At 38.5% G+C, this 16,874-nt stretch overlaps 1 protein-coding gene across 1 annotated transcript in view; it reads left to right on the forward strand.

Annotated features, from left to right (window-relative positions):
- SYNJ2BP (synaptojanin 2 binding protein) overlaps positions 1-13,360 on the forward strand; it is a 34,751-nt gene extending 21,391 nt beyond the window's left edge. Inside the window, exons 3-4 of the mRNA XM_017646179.3 lie at positions 5,910-6,005; positions 7,886-13,360. Coding sequence (XP_017501668.1) covers positions 5,910-6,005; positions 7,886-8,026 — 237 coding nt within the window. The 3' untranslated portion in view covers positions 8,027-13,360. The remainder of the gene's footprint in view (positions 1-5,909; positions 6,006-7,885) is intronic.
- Positions 13,361-16,874: the final 3,514 nt, after the last annotated feature.

The raw sequence follows: 16,874 nt of genomic DNA on the forward strand, positions 1-16,874 counted from the left end.
GAGGTCAATGCTTATATAATTGAGCCTGTTTTTTCTCTACATCTGATACATCTACATTTATATTATTCTGCAGTTAGAGCTCCTGTAATTCTAACTTTGTCCTAAGATGTTAGAGTATCCTGAGGTAATTCAAATTTATTAATCATCAAAGAAAACTAATTTTAATTCAGTTTACTCATTTTCTAAGGCAGGAAATAGGAAACTCATTTGTCAAGACAGGTAACAACCATAGTTAAAGCAAAAAATTATATGTTTTTCCCTTTAGTTAACTAGAACACCACCATCCCAGTTCTCTGAACAGACAGCAAAATTTTCTAGCATGCTGCACATTTGCCATAGTTTAGGTTCAGTAAAACTTACTATGCCATGAGTTAAGGAAGCTGAAATAGCAAATTTAGCAGTGTTTCTCAGGTGAGTAGCTCTTGGTACTAAAAAGTCCAAAGACTATCTGGCTACCACCTGGGAGGAGCTTGTTAGAAATGCAGTCTCAGGAACCTTCCCAGACCTACTGAAATCAAAATTTGCATTGTAACAAGATCCCTAGGTGAGACTGTGAGTAAAATATGAGAAGAATTGCTATAGGCAAGTGTTCTTTAAGCCTTTTAAATTATGACCTGTAGAAGAAAGTATTCATGCATATACACACATATAATTGAAGCAAAGTTTAACAAAATTATATTTCTCTCTTCTGGATGTGCTGCATCTGAATGTTGTGTTTTCTTCTAATTTTAAAAATTAAATACTGGCCGTGACCCACCTGATTGATGTCACTATCTTGTGTAATGTATCAACAGACCCATATTTGAAAAATCACTACTCCAGGAAGTGGGAAATCACCAGTGAAATCTGTGTATCCATAAAATATGTATTAAATAAGGTAAGTAGGCTGTGTATAGAGTTAGAAATGGTTAAAAGACTAGATAGTTAGAAGACTATTTCAGGTGGTTAGGTTAGCACTAACTCAAACTTCAGAATCACCTGGAGGTCTTGTTAAAGCACAGATTACTAGCCTACTCTTTTCTCCTTTTGACAAGTTCCCAGGTTAATGCTAATGCTGTTGGTCCTGGGATCACACTTTGAGAGCCTCTGGTCTATATTAGGAAGGCTGGTGATAAAGAGCGTGGATTCTACATATATTTTGTGGTAAAATCTATAGAATTTTGGTGGTTAGTCAACATGAGGTAGAATTTGTAAAAAGGCTTAGAGGGAGTAAAAATATTGGAAAGCAAATTTGACTTTGGAGCAGAGATGACATTGTCAATAGAAGAAGACTCACTGTTTTATGGGGCTGGTTTACCTTGGGCAAGGGATGAAAAATGTTTTTTTTCAAAAAAGAAATTCCCTGTGCATTTCTATAATGCCTCTTGTTTGGAGGTTTATTTTTAAAAGGCAGTTAGAGTAACTGTCCTCATTTATTAGATACCTTTAGGCACAGGGGAGGTTGAGAGGCCTAATTGTCCTTTGTCCTGTATAGCACCTTCTTTTGTCTGATGTCTCCAATGTCTTTCTTCCCTGTTAGCTGAAGGAGGCTCAAGTGAGGACGGAGATTACACACTGAGTCTTTGGCAGGTAAAGCTGCTGTTAGAGTCAAGGCCTTCCAGGCCATCAGCTTTGTGTGATATTGAGACTCTTTTAGTCAGGCTTTGTGTGGTTATGGTTTTTCAGGGTGTACTCTGCAACCAAACCTCAGGAAATCATGTGACGTTTATTATACTAAAGCACTGTTGTTCAAAGCACTATTCTGGTATTACAGGGGTTATAATGATGAGTCGAGATACAACCTTTCCAAGTTATTTACAGTAGAATGTGAGGTGATATAAGGCAGAGTTCAGTTTGAGCTTTAAGATAGTTACATAGTATGGAGATTCAAAGCAGTCAGTTACATCTAGTGGAGTTATCTAGAAAGGCCTTGTCAATAAAGTTGCACTAAACTAAATTACTTTTTAGGTTTAAATGCTACTTCAGTATGTACAGATGTGTAAAATATTAATATATAAGCACCTTAGGTTTTTACATAACTCTAAAATGTTTTAAATATATAACATAATTAGATACAAATAAAACTGCAAAACCAATAAAAATTTAATTTACATTAATGTGACTGATAGATAATGATATGTTGCTGAAATAAAATCCTTGCTTACAATGTCAGTATCTATAGTTTAGTGTTTAAAAATGAAGGGGTTGGGCTGCTTGAGTTTGAATCCTGGCTTTGCTACTTTCATTTTCTATGCCCATGGACAGGCTATATAGCAATTTGTCTCTAGTTTTATCACCTATAGTATGGGGATTCCTAGCTTATAGGACTGTTGTGAAGTCTAAGTTATTACATGTAAATAAAATGAATAGATAGCTCCAGACATGATAATAAAAATGCAGTTAGTTATTCCTGGCAATTATTACTGACAACTATGGCAAAGATTATTTTGAAGTCAGTGTTCCTGCCATTGAGTGTGTCATGTTGTGACTCAGTTCTCCCACTTGAATTTATATTACTATGAAATTTGTCTCTGATACTGAGCTGTGACATCTTGGCATTCGTTGACATGACTGCATCATAAACTTTTTGTCTCCGAGAGAAAATATCTATTTCCTTACAATGAGAAATAGTTACCACAGGGGCTAGCTTAGTTAAGAGCATTTTCACTATAATCAGCAATTTCACACCTATCCCCATCCCCAATCAACTGGAAAATTGAGTCATTAGGAACTCATTGTGGTAATTCTAGAAACTCTGAAGTTCTTTCCCTTTGGCATACCTACTCAAAAATCCAAGACATAATCAGAAGCTGGCTTGGTAGCATGAAATCCTTGTCCATCAACTGGAAAACCTGTATTCATTTCTATACTATAGATAGTAGGACTGATTCAATTTAAGATAAATCTTGGGAGAGAAATAGAAGTTTTTCAAAGGGAAGAGTATTCAGATGGTAGATGTAGCTTGAGCACAGGCTGAAGGCAGGAACATATGTTTTATGTCCCAGAGTCAGTGAGTTACATGAGTTAACTAGAGGGTAGGATATAAAGGGAGTAACAAGAGATTAAACTAGAAAGGTAGGCTGGAGTTGTTTCTTGGAAGACTTTGCATACCAGAATGAGAAATCAGGCATCCCCTCTTTCCTCTCCTGCTCCCAACTTTGTTTTTGTTTTTTGAGTAGTAAAGTGGTATAAAAAGAATTGTACTTTGGAAGGTTGATCTGGAGATACAGTATTTGACTGCTTAGAATGGGGGAGGACCTAGAGAAAAGTGAATCTGAGAAGTTGATTACAGTAGTTCAACAAAAACAATCCGCAGCCTAAAGAAAGAGGCAATAGAAAGAAAAAAGCATGAGTAATGTTTGTTAGACTATAGAATTTGGCAATATACTGTATGTGAAGATTGACAGTGGAGTTTAAAAGTATTATCAAAATTATAGTCCAAAGGAATTAGTAGTGGCAATAAGAGGGAAATCAGAATAGTTTGGTTTTGTGGCAAGCCTCTAATAAAGAGGCTTTGGATATGTTGAATTGGTATCTAGCAGAATATCTAAGTACAGGTACCCAGCAGGAAATTGGCAAATCCAGAAGTAGGAGTAGAGATAAAAGAAGTAGAGTTTCTTATAGATTACAGTTGGAATTGTGAAAGGTCACCATGAGAGAGAAAATAAGAGGACATATATATTAACTTACCTTAAAAAGGAAGGAAGGAAGGGAAGAGGAGTCCGAAATGGAAGAGTTCAAGAAACTTTAGAGAGCTGAGTGAGTGTTCATAAGCTAAGACAGGAGAGAACTGCAAAAGGGAGGAGATGGTCAGAAGACCGAAAAAGGGCTGCAGGACCTGGTGATTGGAGGTCCTGTTGACCTGCAGGACAGCATGTTCTTCCCCATCCCACCTCATATATTATGAGATTACAAGGGAATAAAGGGGGGATGGGTGCTGAGGAAGTGGAGGCAGTGCACACCAACAGATCTTTCAACAAATTTTTCAGTAATTGAGAAGGAGGATTCCAAGAAATATTATTTTTCTTTCTTTATAGATGAAGATAATTTTAGTTGGAAAGGAGCAGTGATATTGATTAAGAATCAAGAAGAGAAAGTGACTGCTTAAATTCTGTAAGGAGGTTAGAAGAAATGTGACCACGAGCACCAATGGATGCTTTAGCTTTGATAAAGGAAATAAATCTAGTTCAAAAACAAAGGGAAAGCAGCAGTGAAATGATATCAAGACTTGGAAGGGGAAAGAAATAAAATGTAATGTTTGTGAGAAGTTCTCAGTATTCTTAAAGGCAAGGCAAAGTTATTGGCTGGGAAGAGAGATGGGATTGGAGTTGAGGTTTGATGGTAGAAAAGGTCTAGAACAGCTCTGGCTGGATGTTTATCACGGTGTCACTAGATGAGTAAAAAGGCTATATGGATATAGCAGGAGCCAGCTAGCATAAATCTATGGTGGAGATTCCATATGTATGCAGTAAGTAGTAAGAGAGGTAGACAGTCTTTGGGGGAGACAATCTATGGGTATTTTTCTCCAGGAATAATACAACTAATGATAAGGCAAGTAAATGCATTGTGTTGCCCAGGGCTAGAAAGATGGCAAATCACTGGGGCAAGAGATTCTAATAGTTTACCAAGTGCTTTGTTGAAATAACAGGAACTCCTAGTTGGGTAAGGATGCAAGTCAAGTCTGAAAGGTTAAAGCTTTGATGAGGATAAAGAGGGCATTCAATAGAGGAATAAGAAATGTGAAGGGAGTAGAGATTATGGTCAGTTTTTTAAAGGTTTGAGATATTGGAGCTGAAGCATGCTGATGTGGAAGTCCAAGGCTTATGCCAGTTGGTGACTAAAACGGAATAAAGCTGGAAACCATTCATTTGGGAAGGTAGTCTATTCAGCCTACATGTTAGTAGATTAATTCACCTAGGATATTGGCAGGAGATAGAGTAGAGAGAAGATTATGAACCCCACAGAGAAGGAAGACTGTGGTAAGGAAGATGAGGGTATTGAATAAGTCAGTGGCTTGAACTTAAGCTGAGCAGAGAATACTTGGTGAGTCAAGGTGGAGGAATAATAGTGCAGAGGGAGCAGCAAAATGCAAGAGTACTTTCATCTTCCTTCCAGTATTTAACAACCCTAGCCCTAGTTCCTACCCTTACTATGACTTGGGTAAATTACCTACCTTGCTAAGCTTCAGTTTCTTCATTTGTGAAAACAAGATAAAAATAATGTCTACCTCATAGGATTATATGAATGTAAAGCATATAGCACAGAACCAGCTAAATAAATATATTAGATGTTCTTGCTGCTGTTATTGACATTGACATGAATAAAAGATATGTAGATCTTGCTTAAAGTGAGCTATGCCGTGTCACTAAGTGCAGCATAGGATAGATATCACCTGTGGTCAGGGTCACTCCTAACACTAAAAAATCTTAACACCAGTAGCTCTTCACATCTCTCACCTCTACATGGTAGGACTGACCTACACTGAAGCATTTTTGAGGAGTTTGTGTCATCACAGAAATAAGGTTTTTGGTAAAAAGGAGTACCCATGGAATTAAGCACAATTTTTCACAGTAGACAGGAGCAGAAAATGGGCCAGAAGGTTTGCACCACATCAAAATAAATTGTGGGAGTTCCATAGAGTTCTATTTCTAAAGTTGAAGCTGGCAATGCATGGGATTTGTATTAGAAAGAATAGGGTGATAGCCTGGAAGATATTCTTTTTATATGGCCCATGGAACCTCTCAGTTCTAGGAAAGCATAGCTTTGAAAACAAAAAAAGTTACCCTGAGTTCTAAGTAACTTTACCCATTCTCCTAGCCCTTGGAATTTGCTCTGTAGGAGTTTGTTTTTTCAAAGATGAAAGTAAATCTCTGACTTAATGAGAGTTTGCCTTCTACCTCTCTTACCACTTTCCTCGCCATTTCTGACAGGTAAATGGCAAGGACCTAAAGAACCTGCCACACCAGGACGCTGTAGGCCTCTTCCGTGATGCAGGCTATGCTGTGTCCCTGCGAGTGCAGCACAGGGTAGGTGTCATGTGCAGCCAGCAGCCTGGCCCAGGCTTTATACCATACTTGTGAATAAACCCTGGGGTGTGATCTGTAGTTGGCTTTTTCTTCTTTCAGTCTCACTCTTGAAGAGCTTGTCTGCTACAGGCAGGCATCTTTTGGGACTTCTGCTTATCATTAAAGGAAATTCTTAACAGTATGCTTGGAACCCAGAACCTAGCTTTAAGGTACTGTGCCTTAAAGATAAAACTTGGCAACCAAATTAAAGTAGATGGGGAAAACAATACAGTCAAATAAATTTTATTTTTTGGCAGGGAAGGAACATAAGCCTGCCCTTGACCATTCTCATTTATGAAATTCTAAGTACAAAGAGATGGTGGGTTTTCTAATACCCACTATGTGCTTTTCCTTCTCACTACCATGAACCCTTTTCCTATCAACTTGGTGACACTTTTGACCAAATCTCAGTGCTCGAAGGGGAGCTCCAGGAAAAAGGAGATGGAATTCAGAATTCAAACAAGGCAGCACATATCTGCACCTCTACTTTTTAGTTCCTAGAATTTTATAGTTTGCGTGATGGGAAGAGAAGCCTGGGTAGACATAGTCCTCCTGTAGCACCAAGGCTTCAGAGGCTGCAGAAGAGCTCAGTAGGAGATACTAAGAAAGTAGAGGGGGCTGGGCATGAAAAGGAGAAACTGAGAAAAGAGCCAGGAGTGCAAGTGGAATCTGGGTGTGATGGGTTAGGAAACAAGTCGATAAGAGATAATATTGGTAATCAGCTGCCTCTGCCTTGTGTCTTCTCTGTTTCTAAAGCATGGGAGAATTTATGTAATAGATAAAGATAAGTAAATATAGGTATACACTTCACTTTTTAGGAAATATCCATTAGTAATTCCTAAAACAGATCCTTTATGTCAGGGAATTGGCCGAGCCCTAAAATCAGTGTCTTTCTGCTGAGCATGCCCTTTCAGGGTAACTCAAGGAAATGAATGGAAGATGTAGAGGTGGGATAGAGGATAAAAAGGTAGTTTGTGTGATGTTGCCTTTCAGATTGGGTCAGTTTCATGGATTTAATGGAGAGGTTAAATCTAACCAAAACAAGATGGTACCATAATTGTTGCAAGTTAGCTATTAGAAGTTAATATTAAGAAATGTCACCTTTTTAAAAATGACTGAAATGACGAAACACCACCAGCCACGGAAGGGAATGCTTAGGCAATGGAAAATTATAACCACTGGGTTTTGACTTCTTTTTACTTATTTACTTCTGAGTCTTTTACCTCCATTCCAAGTAGGTTTCACCTTTACCTGTGTCCAGTATTACAGAATAGGGGATGAAGGACATGACCCCATCTTAGGAGGGAGTGGGTGCCTTTGAGGAGTTGGAAAGTACTTCCAAATAATGATATTGCAGCTGTGTTAACATTGCTTAGATTTGCTCTTACTGCACTCTGATGACTGCTAATCTTTCTAAATCAGCATTTCTAAAAAGATGCATACCCCGCTCTTTCCCTCACCCCAGTAATTTCCAGGTTCCCTTTCGGATCAATAGGCTTCATCTCATATCTTCATTTTCCTGATATGATACACATGTAACTAGTGGAGGCAGTACAGAAATACAAAGAGGTTGTCTGATTTATCCTTAGGAGTCCCTTTAGGTCACTTGCACAGCAAGGTTTTAAATGCCTCTCCAACAGATTATTTTGTTTTCAAAGAGTCAGTGATACTGATGTGTTAACCCAGGACAAATAGAGAGGACACCTTCTGCCTGATAGTGCGTGGGGTTTACAGCTTTGGGTGGTTATAAACTGTAGCCCCAGGTAATGTATCAACCTGGGTATTTCAGCTGTGCTAAACAGAGGTTGGTCACTAGAGTTAATGTTTTTTTCCCCTTCTAGTTACAGGTGCAGAATGGGCCTACAGGACATCGAGGTGAAGGGGAGGCGAGTGGTACTCCCATAGCTATGGTGCTGGTGCCAGCGCTTGCCCTCGCCGTGGTGGCAGCCTGGGCCTTCATGAGATACCGGCAACAGCTTTGAGAAGCTTGCTTTTTTTCAGTGCTCCCGATGAAGATACATTTCTCTCTTTCTCTCACCCTGCTCCCCTGCCATTCTCCTACATATTTCCATCTCTGCATAGCTGACACATGATGTAAAGAGACTTCCACCCAACCAGAACCTTGCTGTCCAGAATTTCCGAATCCTTATCTTCTAATGTGGGAGTAAAGGCTTGTGTGAAGGAGGACTGAAGAAAAGACTTGCATAGAACAAATGAGGTGTTATATACTTTACTAAGACCACCAATAGAAGTTCAGCTACAACCCAAAGACAGAAAGGTCCAGTCTTCCCATCACCATGGTTGATAACTTTTTTCTTAGCTGGCATGCCTCAAAGGTCAGCTATGTGGTATAAGAGGAAGAGAGGATTTTTCCTTTTTAATGATCTTCCTTGGGAAGTTTTTGTGGCCTTTATTTAGTTTCTGATTACATACTTGGGTGCCTGTATCAAAGGATAATGAGGAGAGCATTTTTAACTTCTTTAAGAAAGCAAATACATATTTATATACACACACACATATGCATATGTGATAGTATAATAGTGATGCCTTATGGAGGATGAAGAGGTGGAAAGCTACCCTGCAGTTTCCAGGTTTCTGATGTACAGGGTGATCCGAACTGAAGACTTTGATATACAGTGAGAGTGAGAGAGTGAGCCTTAGAAGAGGATGCCCAATCTGAGTCATTAAAAAATAAAGAAAGAAAAGTCAACTGAAGCAAATAAATAAGAATCTTAGAACAGTGTTTCTTTTCATAGTAACTGGTGAAGTTGAGGTAAAATTCCATAATCCAGCTTTGTATGAACCAAATTGTTCAAAAAACTTGGAGATGTAAAGATAAATCTTACCCATTTCTGGGCTATCCTAGTGATTTTTTTCATACCCCACAGCCTGTTTAGGGGTCAGTTGGAATGATTGTGGTCAGAGCTATGGTGATGGGCCAAACCAACCCAGTGGGAAAACTCTGAAAGGCAAAAAAGACAGTGCCTCCAAGGTGGTCACTAAACCCTTTCAGGCCATCTGCCAGTCTTTTCAGTTCCTAGTGACAGACAAAATCTGAGAGAAGGAACTGCTTGCTAGCAGGGGAGGCATCAAATCAGCTCTGCTTCTGATACGGTTACTTTGAAAGGGTTTGAATTACTGGCTTTTTGATAAGCTCTAAATACTAGTTATGGGCTTCTAATGAATAAACCATTTTGCAAGGAAGGAGAAGAAAAGAGTTCTTGTTTGTTTTAGGGGGTAGGGAAGCTTGGTGGATATTTCATGGGGAACCCTTTGGAGAAGAATATGGATACATGGGTACTAAAGAACCTGTGAATATTAATGAGGTGGGGACTATTCTATTCATGCGGTATTGAAGGTTGGTTTTAAATCAGTAAGGAAAGTTTGAACCAAGGCTAGTCTGGCTTTAAGAAAATCATTTCCATCTTCCAAATATACTGGCCAGAGTATAGGCTTTATGTAATCTTGACAGCAAGAGTATGAGGACTTGCCCTCAGGCAACCACTTGTGTTCAATTTTTAGCAAGGATTATCTAGTAGGAATTGTACAAATGTTGATTGGACATCAGTTTACTTCTACAAAGAAGTAAAATATGTAGCCTCCATCCTAATGGGTTTGTTTGGTTCCAGGTAGGAAGAGAATATCTGTACATAAAAATGGAATTGGGTGCACAGGTAGGACAACAATGTAAACTGGTGCCAAATTTACATTGCAGACAACAAAAGGGAACAATTGCTGGAAATTGAGACACTTGAGAAAGTTTCATGGAAGAAAGGGGCAAGTTAAGGAACCTTGAGGAGCTCATAGTCTTATGAGAATTCATAAATAGGTGAGAAGTTAAAAGTATAACATAAGGTTAAGTGACCATTGAGAACAATTCTAAAAGAAATGCAGCAGCAAAGATGTGCAGACAATCATCACTTTATTAGGAGTTTGTGAAAAGAAGGCTGCCATATAATGGCATCAGGCCCGAGTGGAAAGGAAAGGCTTTTAAGAATGAAAAAGTCCAGTAAGACCTTGCCTCTGGGTTAACTATTGTGAGAGGGAGCAACTTGCTTTAAACAATCCTGATAATGCCAGATGCCTTTAGACCTGAACTCTTCAGGACCTGTGAAACTCACTTAGACAGCTGCTCTCTTAGGGTCCACACAAAAGTGCTGACAGCTTTCCAATTTTCACCTGAACTAGACCATCTGTGGAGGCACAGCCTCTGGTCCCTCTAGAGGCTTGTGCAGCAGCTTCTGTTGTGGACCTGTTTACCTCCCAGGATTCTTCTCAGGGTTTGGATATTAATTCCCAAGAGGATCTTGAGATGTACACAATGAAGCAAATGGCAAGCAGAAAAGAAAGCCATTTAGTTCTTTGTATTTGTTGGTATATGTAAATAAAAACACCTATCCTGTACCATTATTGGTAGAAATTTTGCTTAGGTTGGTAATGATTCTGATGCACTTTAATAATTTAGTTCTTTTTTCCTGAGTGAAATAGCATTTAAAGATCAATATGGTAAAGTTTGGGGCAGGTATGCTATTCAATTATATTCCTATTTCTGATCCTCTAGAAAACTTACTTTAGATGAGGTGTTGGAGTCTATTGTTAGTCACCACAAAAATTCATGCTCCTTATAGATTGAATCTAATATTGCTATCACTTTGTAGATTTTATCTGATGTTACTACCAACCAAAATTAGTATATTCAAAGTTTTAAAAATTGAATTTGTCATCCTATTATTTGTATAATTCTAGCAATATATTGTTTGCTTCAGTCTCTATTTTATTTCCCTGCTAAGTTTTAATCTGTGCTATTGATTATTTAACTTAGTTGATCACAGCATCTACCCATGTATAATGGAAAAAGGAAATTAATATCTGTTACTGCATTCTGTGGCAGGGACTGTATTAAACTCTGATTGGCATGCTATTTGTTAATACCTCACAATTCTGAGATCTAATATAAAGAAAAGAGAATAAAATACTTTCCTAAGATTACCGGGGTGGTAATAATAGATTTGGGATTTAAACTCATGAGCAGTGGTATCACCATCAATGATATTCCTCTCTGGTAGCACTCAAAGTGAGGTCTCTGGACAAAAGCATCAGCATTACTTGGTAACTTATTAGAATAGCACATTCTTGGGCTTCACCCCAGACTTGCTGAGTCAGAAACTAAATGGGGCACCCAGCAACCTGAGTTTCACTAATCCCTGCACGTGACTGATTGACCTCAAAGTTTGAGAATCATTGCTCCATGCCAGTAGTTGTCACTATATTCCTTTTCAGGTTAGAAGTACCCTGAGGAGCTTATAAAAATTCTGATGTCCAGATTAAATAGAATCTCTGCAAGTGGGACTCAGGCAGCAGTAAAATAAAACTCATCAGGTGATTTCTAATGTGTAGTGTCAGTAAGAAACATTCTATGGCGTTTGAACTTGGACGCTATTTAAATTGCTAAATTACACACAGGCATTGCTCCAGCCGAAAATGAGAATTTCACTTGGGCCTTAATAGAACCTGGTTCTCTGTGAGCTTCTGTCCCAAGTATAGATACGGAGTAACAAGAAGCATTCTTTAGCTTCTGACTTGCTAAGGATGGAACAAACTCCAGCAAATGTATTAGTGTTTCAGTTTGTGCATCTGTTAAATCAGAACCAAATCACAGAACATTGGAGCTTAAGGGGAGCCAGGAAGATTCTAGAATGAATCTGTTTTAGAGATGGGAAAAACAAGTCTTGGAGTGGTAAGCTGACTTAACCCAGATCAAAGACTTAGTCTGCAGAGGTGCTCTGTCTGCCTCATATGTATGTCTTGAGTGTAGCCACTATGTAAACATACACAAAACTGTCCTTTTTATCTCAGTACACTTCCATTTTCTCTCTTTGGGACCGGAAGAACTGATGGGCAGCCGAAGGGTATTGCAAGTATCATGCAAAATTGGGAGATGGTACAGAATATTCTGAGAAAGACCTAATATCAAATTAATAGATGAACTCTTCGGAGACTACTTCCAATAGTTCTAAACTGGAGAATGTTTTTGACATTGGACATTGTTTTTATTGTGTAAATATACAATTAAAAAATATATTTAAAGAAATGAAATACCATAAGGAACATCAGGCTGTCAAGTATGTGGGGGAGTGGTGCTCATGTAATCTCATATGGAGCCTATAAAGATTTTATTCTAGTCAATTTTAGTCAAAAATTTATCTTGGATGGATGAGGGTTTTCTCCTTCATTCAACATGAGTGCCTGCTAGGTGCTGAACATATAAAGCTAAACAAGATAAAGTCACTCTTAAGCTGAAATAGCTCATCATCTGAAAGTGGAGGAGTATTTGTTTTTGATCTTACTATTTTTCTAACATCTTCTGAAGTAGAAGATTGAGTTATGAAGCTCTCTACCTCTCACCCATAATAGGTTTATAGTTGGTTACTATCCTGGGGTAAGCCCCTTTTGCTGTTTCTCTTCTCCAGATCGTTCTGAGACCAGCATTCACATCCAAAAGGGCAATTGTAATCTAAAGGAAGATGGTATTCTAGGGAAATATGTTTTGATTGGAACCAGATTCCTAACTGCCATAGACTCTTGTCTGATGCTGATATTTATATGTAGACTATCAAGCACTTGATATGCTTTCCTGATGCACTTGATGATACTGTAATAACCTATATTGTAAGTGTTACTGTGTCTAAGGAATCCAGTTGTAGCAAACACTAGGCCATGTTGCTGAACATTTTCCTTTCTGTTCTTATTCTCTTTTGCAGAGGTAAAAGGCTGGAGGAGAGGGCTGAAGTATGTTTTCAAATGCAAGTCAGTCATTAACAAACAGTGATTTATAAAAGAACTTTGTATTTATTGTAATCATTAAATGTATTGACCAATCACAGGAAAATGGGATGATCCTTCTTAGTTGCAGATTGGTGAATGGAATTGCAGAATTGAGTCCCAATTTAATTGATTTGAATTTGAGTTCTTACTGGGTATATGTGCATTTTGCCATCAGGCTGTGTTAGTTCTTATAAGTTATTTTCCTTATGAATCTTATTTTGCTTCCTTTCTACTTTCATCCTAATGTCACAATGCTTGCCAGGATCTAAACAGCAGATTATCAGATCAAATGGATGCCCTATAGATGGAAGACACATAGACATAAAACTATCTTCTAGGGAATATCACTACTGATTAAAAATGTTAATGCGGTTATCAAAATAGATAATAATCTCTCCTAAACTTTGCTACAGATACAGCAAGTGAGATAACGGTGTATCTAACTGCCTAGCTCAGTTTTGGCATTCAATAAAAACTTGTTGCATTTGTCACTGAATCTTTAAAATCTTTTTTTTTTCCATCTTATTTTGGAGATTGTTGAATAAGTATCTCCTTATTTTTCTGCCAACTTCTTAGAGTGGTACCTCTGATAGAACAATGAAAAGAAGAAAAATTAATCTTAATATAGGGCTTAGCTTTGACATGGAAGATAAGGAAATAAGGATAAGGGCACCATCACTGCTGCTAATATCACTGGCTAACAGTTGAGCTTTTATCAATATTTCTGCTACAGTTGTGAGCATGTGTTCATTTAGGCCTCATCACAACTTTGTAACTGCTCTTGTTATCCCCATTTTACAGATAAGTGAGGCATAGAAAGATTTAAATAATTTGCCTAAGTCACACAGCTATTAGGTGTAAGAGTTGGAATATAAACCCAGGCAGTCTAGCTTCAGAATTTGCATACTGAATTTTGCATAACTATGTATACAAAATTTGCATAACTATGCATACAGAATTTGCATAACTATGACACTATACTGTCTCTTCTCCATGGTGGGAGACATTACATTGGGCTGTCCTTTTGCATAATTAATGTCAACAAATGCTCACAACAATGCAAGGCAGTTTTAACAATTCTGTTTTTATAGATAAGCTTAAAGAAGTTGGTAAGTTACTCAAGATACACAGCTAATTAGCGCCAGACCTGAGGATTTACTTCAGGCCAATGAGATGTCCACTTCCCTTTCCCATCATTCCAGAAAATATGTATGCTCAATTTGGTTCAACCACACTATCCCAGTCTTCCATTATAGGTAATAAGGAATTGACTATGTTTAATGTTCTACAACAATAAAAGTAGCAGTACCATTTATATGAGCTTTGGAAGCAATTGCCAACATTTACTCTCACATGTATCGCACCCCGACTCCAACCCCCAAAAGCCTTACAGGTTACATAGAAGGCAGAAAAGGGTTTGTACCACAGGATGAAAAAGGCTTGTCAGAACTGAATGTTGACCTTTTGCCTAAGTGGCTGCATGTAGCTGATTTTGATATAAAAGATAAAAAGCAATTACATTGGTCATTATTGTTCTATCACATGGCTTAAGCGAAGTTCAGACCTGGAGTCAAAGTGCTTGTCTATAACTATAGGTGTGTACAGAATGACCATTTTCTCCTTTAATGGGCAAAGGAGTTGTGTTACCAGTCACATAAAAAAAAAACTACAAAAATCGAAGTGGCTTAGAATAACAATTTTTCAGTAATTTTTTGAAAGGTTCTTTGGTTTGTGTGTTTTTTCTGCTGACATCATATGGGGTCACATGCAAGTGCATTTATCTGATGGCAGAACAGGAGTATGTAGTCCAAGATGGCCTCTTCCTCCCTGTACGGCAGTTAGTGCTGGCTATCAGCTAGGGTGCGTAGCTTTGTCTCCACATAGCTTCTCATCTTCCAGTGGACTAGGTTGGGCTCTTCAAGGCATGGCAGGCGAAGGGTCTAAAGGAAGTGTTCCCAAGAATGTGAGCTTCAGTGGGGAAAGCACTAATCAAGCCTTTGCATTTGTCACATTTGCTGATACGTTATCGCCTAGACCTAGCCATGGCCAAGCACAGAGTTATTGTGGAAGGGGACCTAAACTTCACCCCTTGTTGGGAGTAATGAAGGCAATTTGTGGTCATTTTTAATACACCACCAGAAGAAATAAACTTTCAAACAGCAAAGACCAGAGGTCAGCAAACTTTTTCTTAAAGGACCAGATAGTAAATATTTTAGACTTGCAAGCTTTGGCAAGTTTTAGTGTAAAAGCAGCCATAGACAGTATATAAACAGAAGAATGTAGCTGTGTTCCAGTAAAACTTGATTTACGAAGACAGGAGATCCTGCCAGATGATAGTATAAGGGCCTTTGGCGAAGTCTAGACTCTGACATGGTGAGACAGACTCCCAGCAGTGAAAATGAGAGGAGAAATCCCCCGAATGCTGACCCCTTTGAGCCCCAGGTTGAAGAGCACTGACACATTCCTAGGAAGGGCTTTTTAAAAAATCTCTAATCCTTCAAGAAAGAGAAGCCAGGGCAGGTCCAACAAAAATTTCCGTGGGTATAATTTTGGAAATGAGTTGGGAGGATAACCATTGTCAGACTTAACTGAGTACCTTTCATTGCCAGGCCACCAAATTCAAGGATTCACATAAAAATACTAGCAATATTAAGTACTCACTTTATAGAAGTTATTTAATGCTTAAATAATCCTATTAGATATAGGTTTATTCCCCCATTTTAGACATAGAAAAACAGAACTTTAGAGTTTTGAAGTTACTGTCCCTAGTTAATATTACTAGGTTTGAATGATCAAGATTTGAAGCCAGAACCGGAGCTTTTTCTGTGCTCCTTAAAATCCACCACACTGCCCTTGCTTTTTGAGTTTAAGAGGAAAACAATGTATGTAAAAGGATAACTTATTCATGGGAAACTTATTGCTAATAGTCACAAAAAAATAGTGTCTCTTCAGGTGCAGATAGGAGATAGAGAAAAAAAGGATTGGCAGTTTTCTCCCACCTGTTTTAAATACTGTATATTAATAGAATACTTAAGATCTAATAAGGCCAAAAGATCAGGAGACACTGACACAAATGATGGTTTGTTACAGCTGCCAAGAGAAGGGGGCACAGCCCGCCATGGGACCACAGAGGGAAGCCCTGGCATTGGTCACCAGGGAGAGCGAGAGCCTTTATTGCAGTTTCTGTGGGAAGAAGCAGGCAAAGCCCCGTAAGCAGGATTAGGATTGGCTAATTTGAATAATGTCAGTAGTCTCTGTGGCACAGGGGCTGCCCCTCATCTGGTACCTGGCCATGGATGATGGCATCTGGACAATGACCCTGAGTGTGAGCGCTCAATAGAAGAGGCAGTTGGAACATGGATTCTAGATTAATTGGTTTGTATTTGAAAAGCACACTCATGACAGAGTTGTTTACTATCTCTAAAAACTGGCTAACCCTGGGAGGAGCAGTTCCTGCAGGGCCAGCAAGGCTTTAGATGTCAAAATACCAGAATGTAGGCAATAAAAAAATAGTGAATATGCTACCATGACTACTACAGTGGGTTCTCTGTCCCTCTAAGTTCTTCCTTTATTCCAAAGCCTACAGAAATTTACTGAAATATCCAAAGATAATAAGAACTATCTAGAAAACAGCCAGGAACAAGGAACAAAACAAAAAATAAACCACAAGCAACCAAAGCAGGTATCACTAAATCCATGCACAAAAGTCCTTAATTTTATTTTATACACCTTTATAACAAGATTGGTTGACCAGTTTCCTAGCCCATAATAACTACTAGTTAAAATAATGGCTAGCTCCATGACATGCCAAGGTCCAGTAATATGTACCTGCCAGGGCCCCAAGCGGGTAACTAGGAGGGGTTCCTTCATACCATGACTTTCATCCATCCTCAACTGCAGTGTAATTATATTTCATACTTTGCACATGGGTCAATGGTTCATTAGGAACCACTCCAGAAAAGAAGTTTTAAGCCAGTGTTTCTGGACAGCGACTATTAACTAAAT

This window comes from Manis javanica, chromosome 8, assembly GCF_040802235.1.
Source record: "Manis javanica isolate MJ-LG chromosome 8, MJ_LKY, whole genome shotgun sequence".
In the NCBI taxonomy this organism is placed as follows: domain Eukaryota; kingdom Metazoa; phylum Chordata; class Mammalia; order Pholidota; family Manidae; genus Manis; species Manis javanica.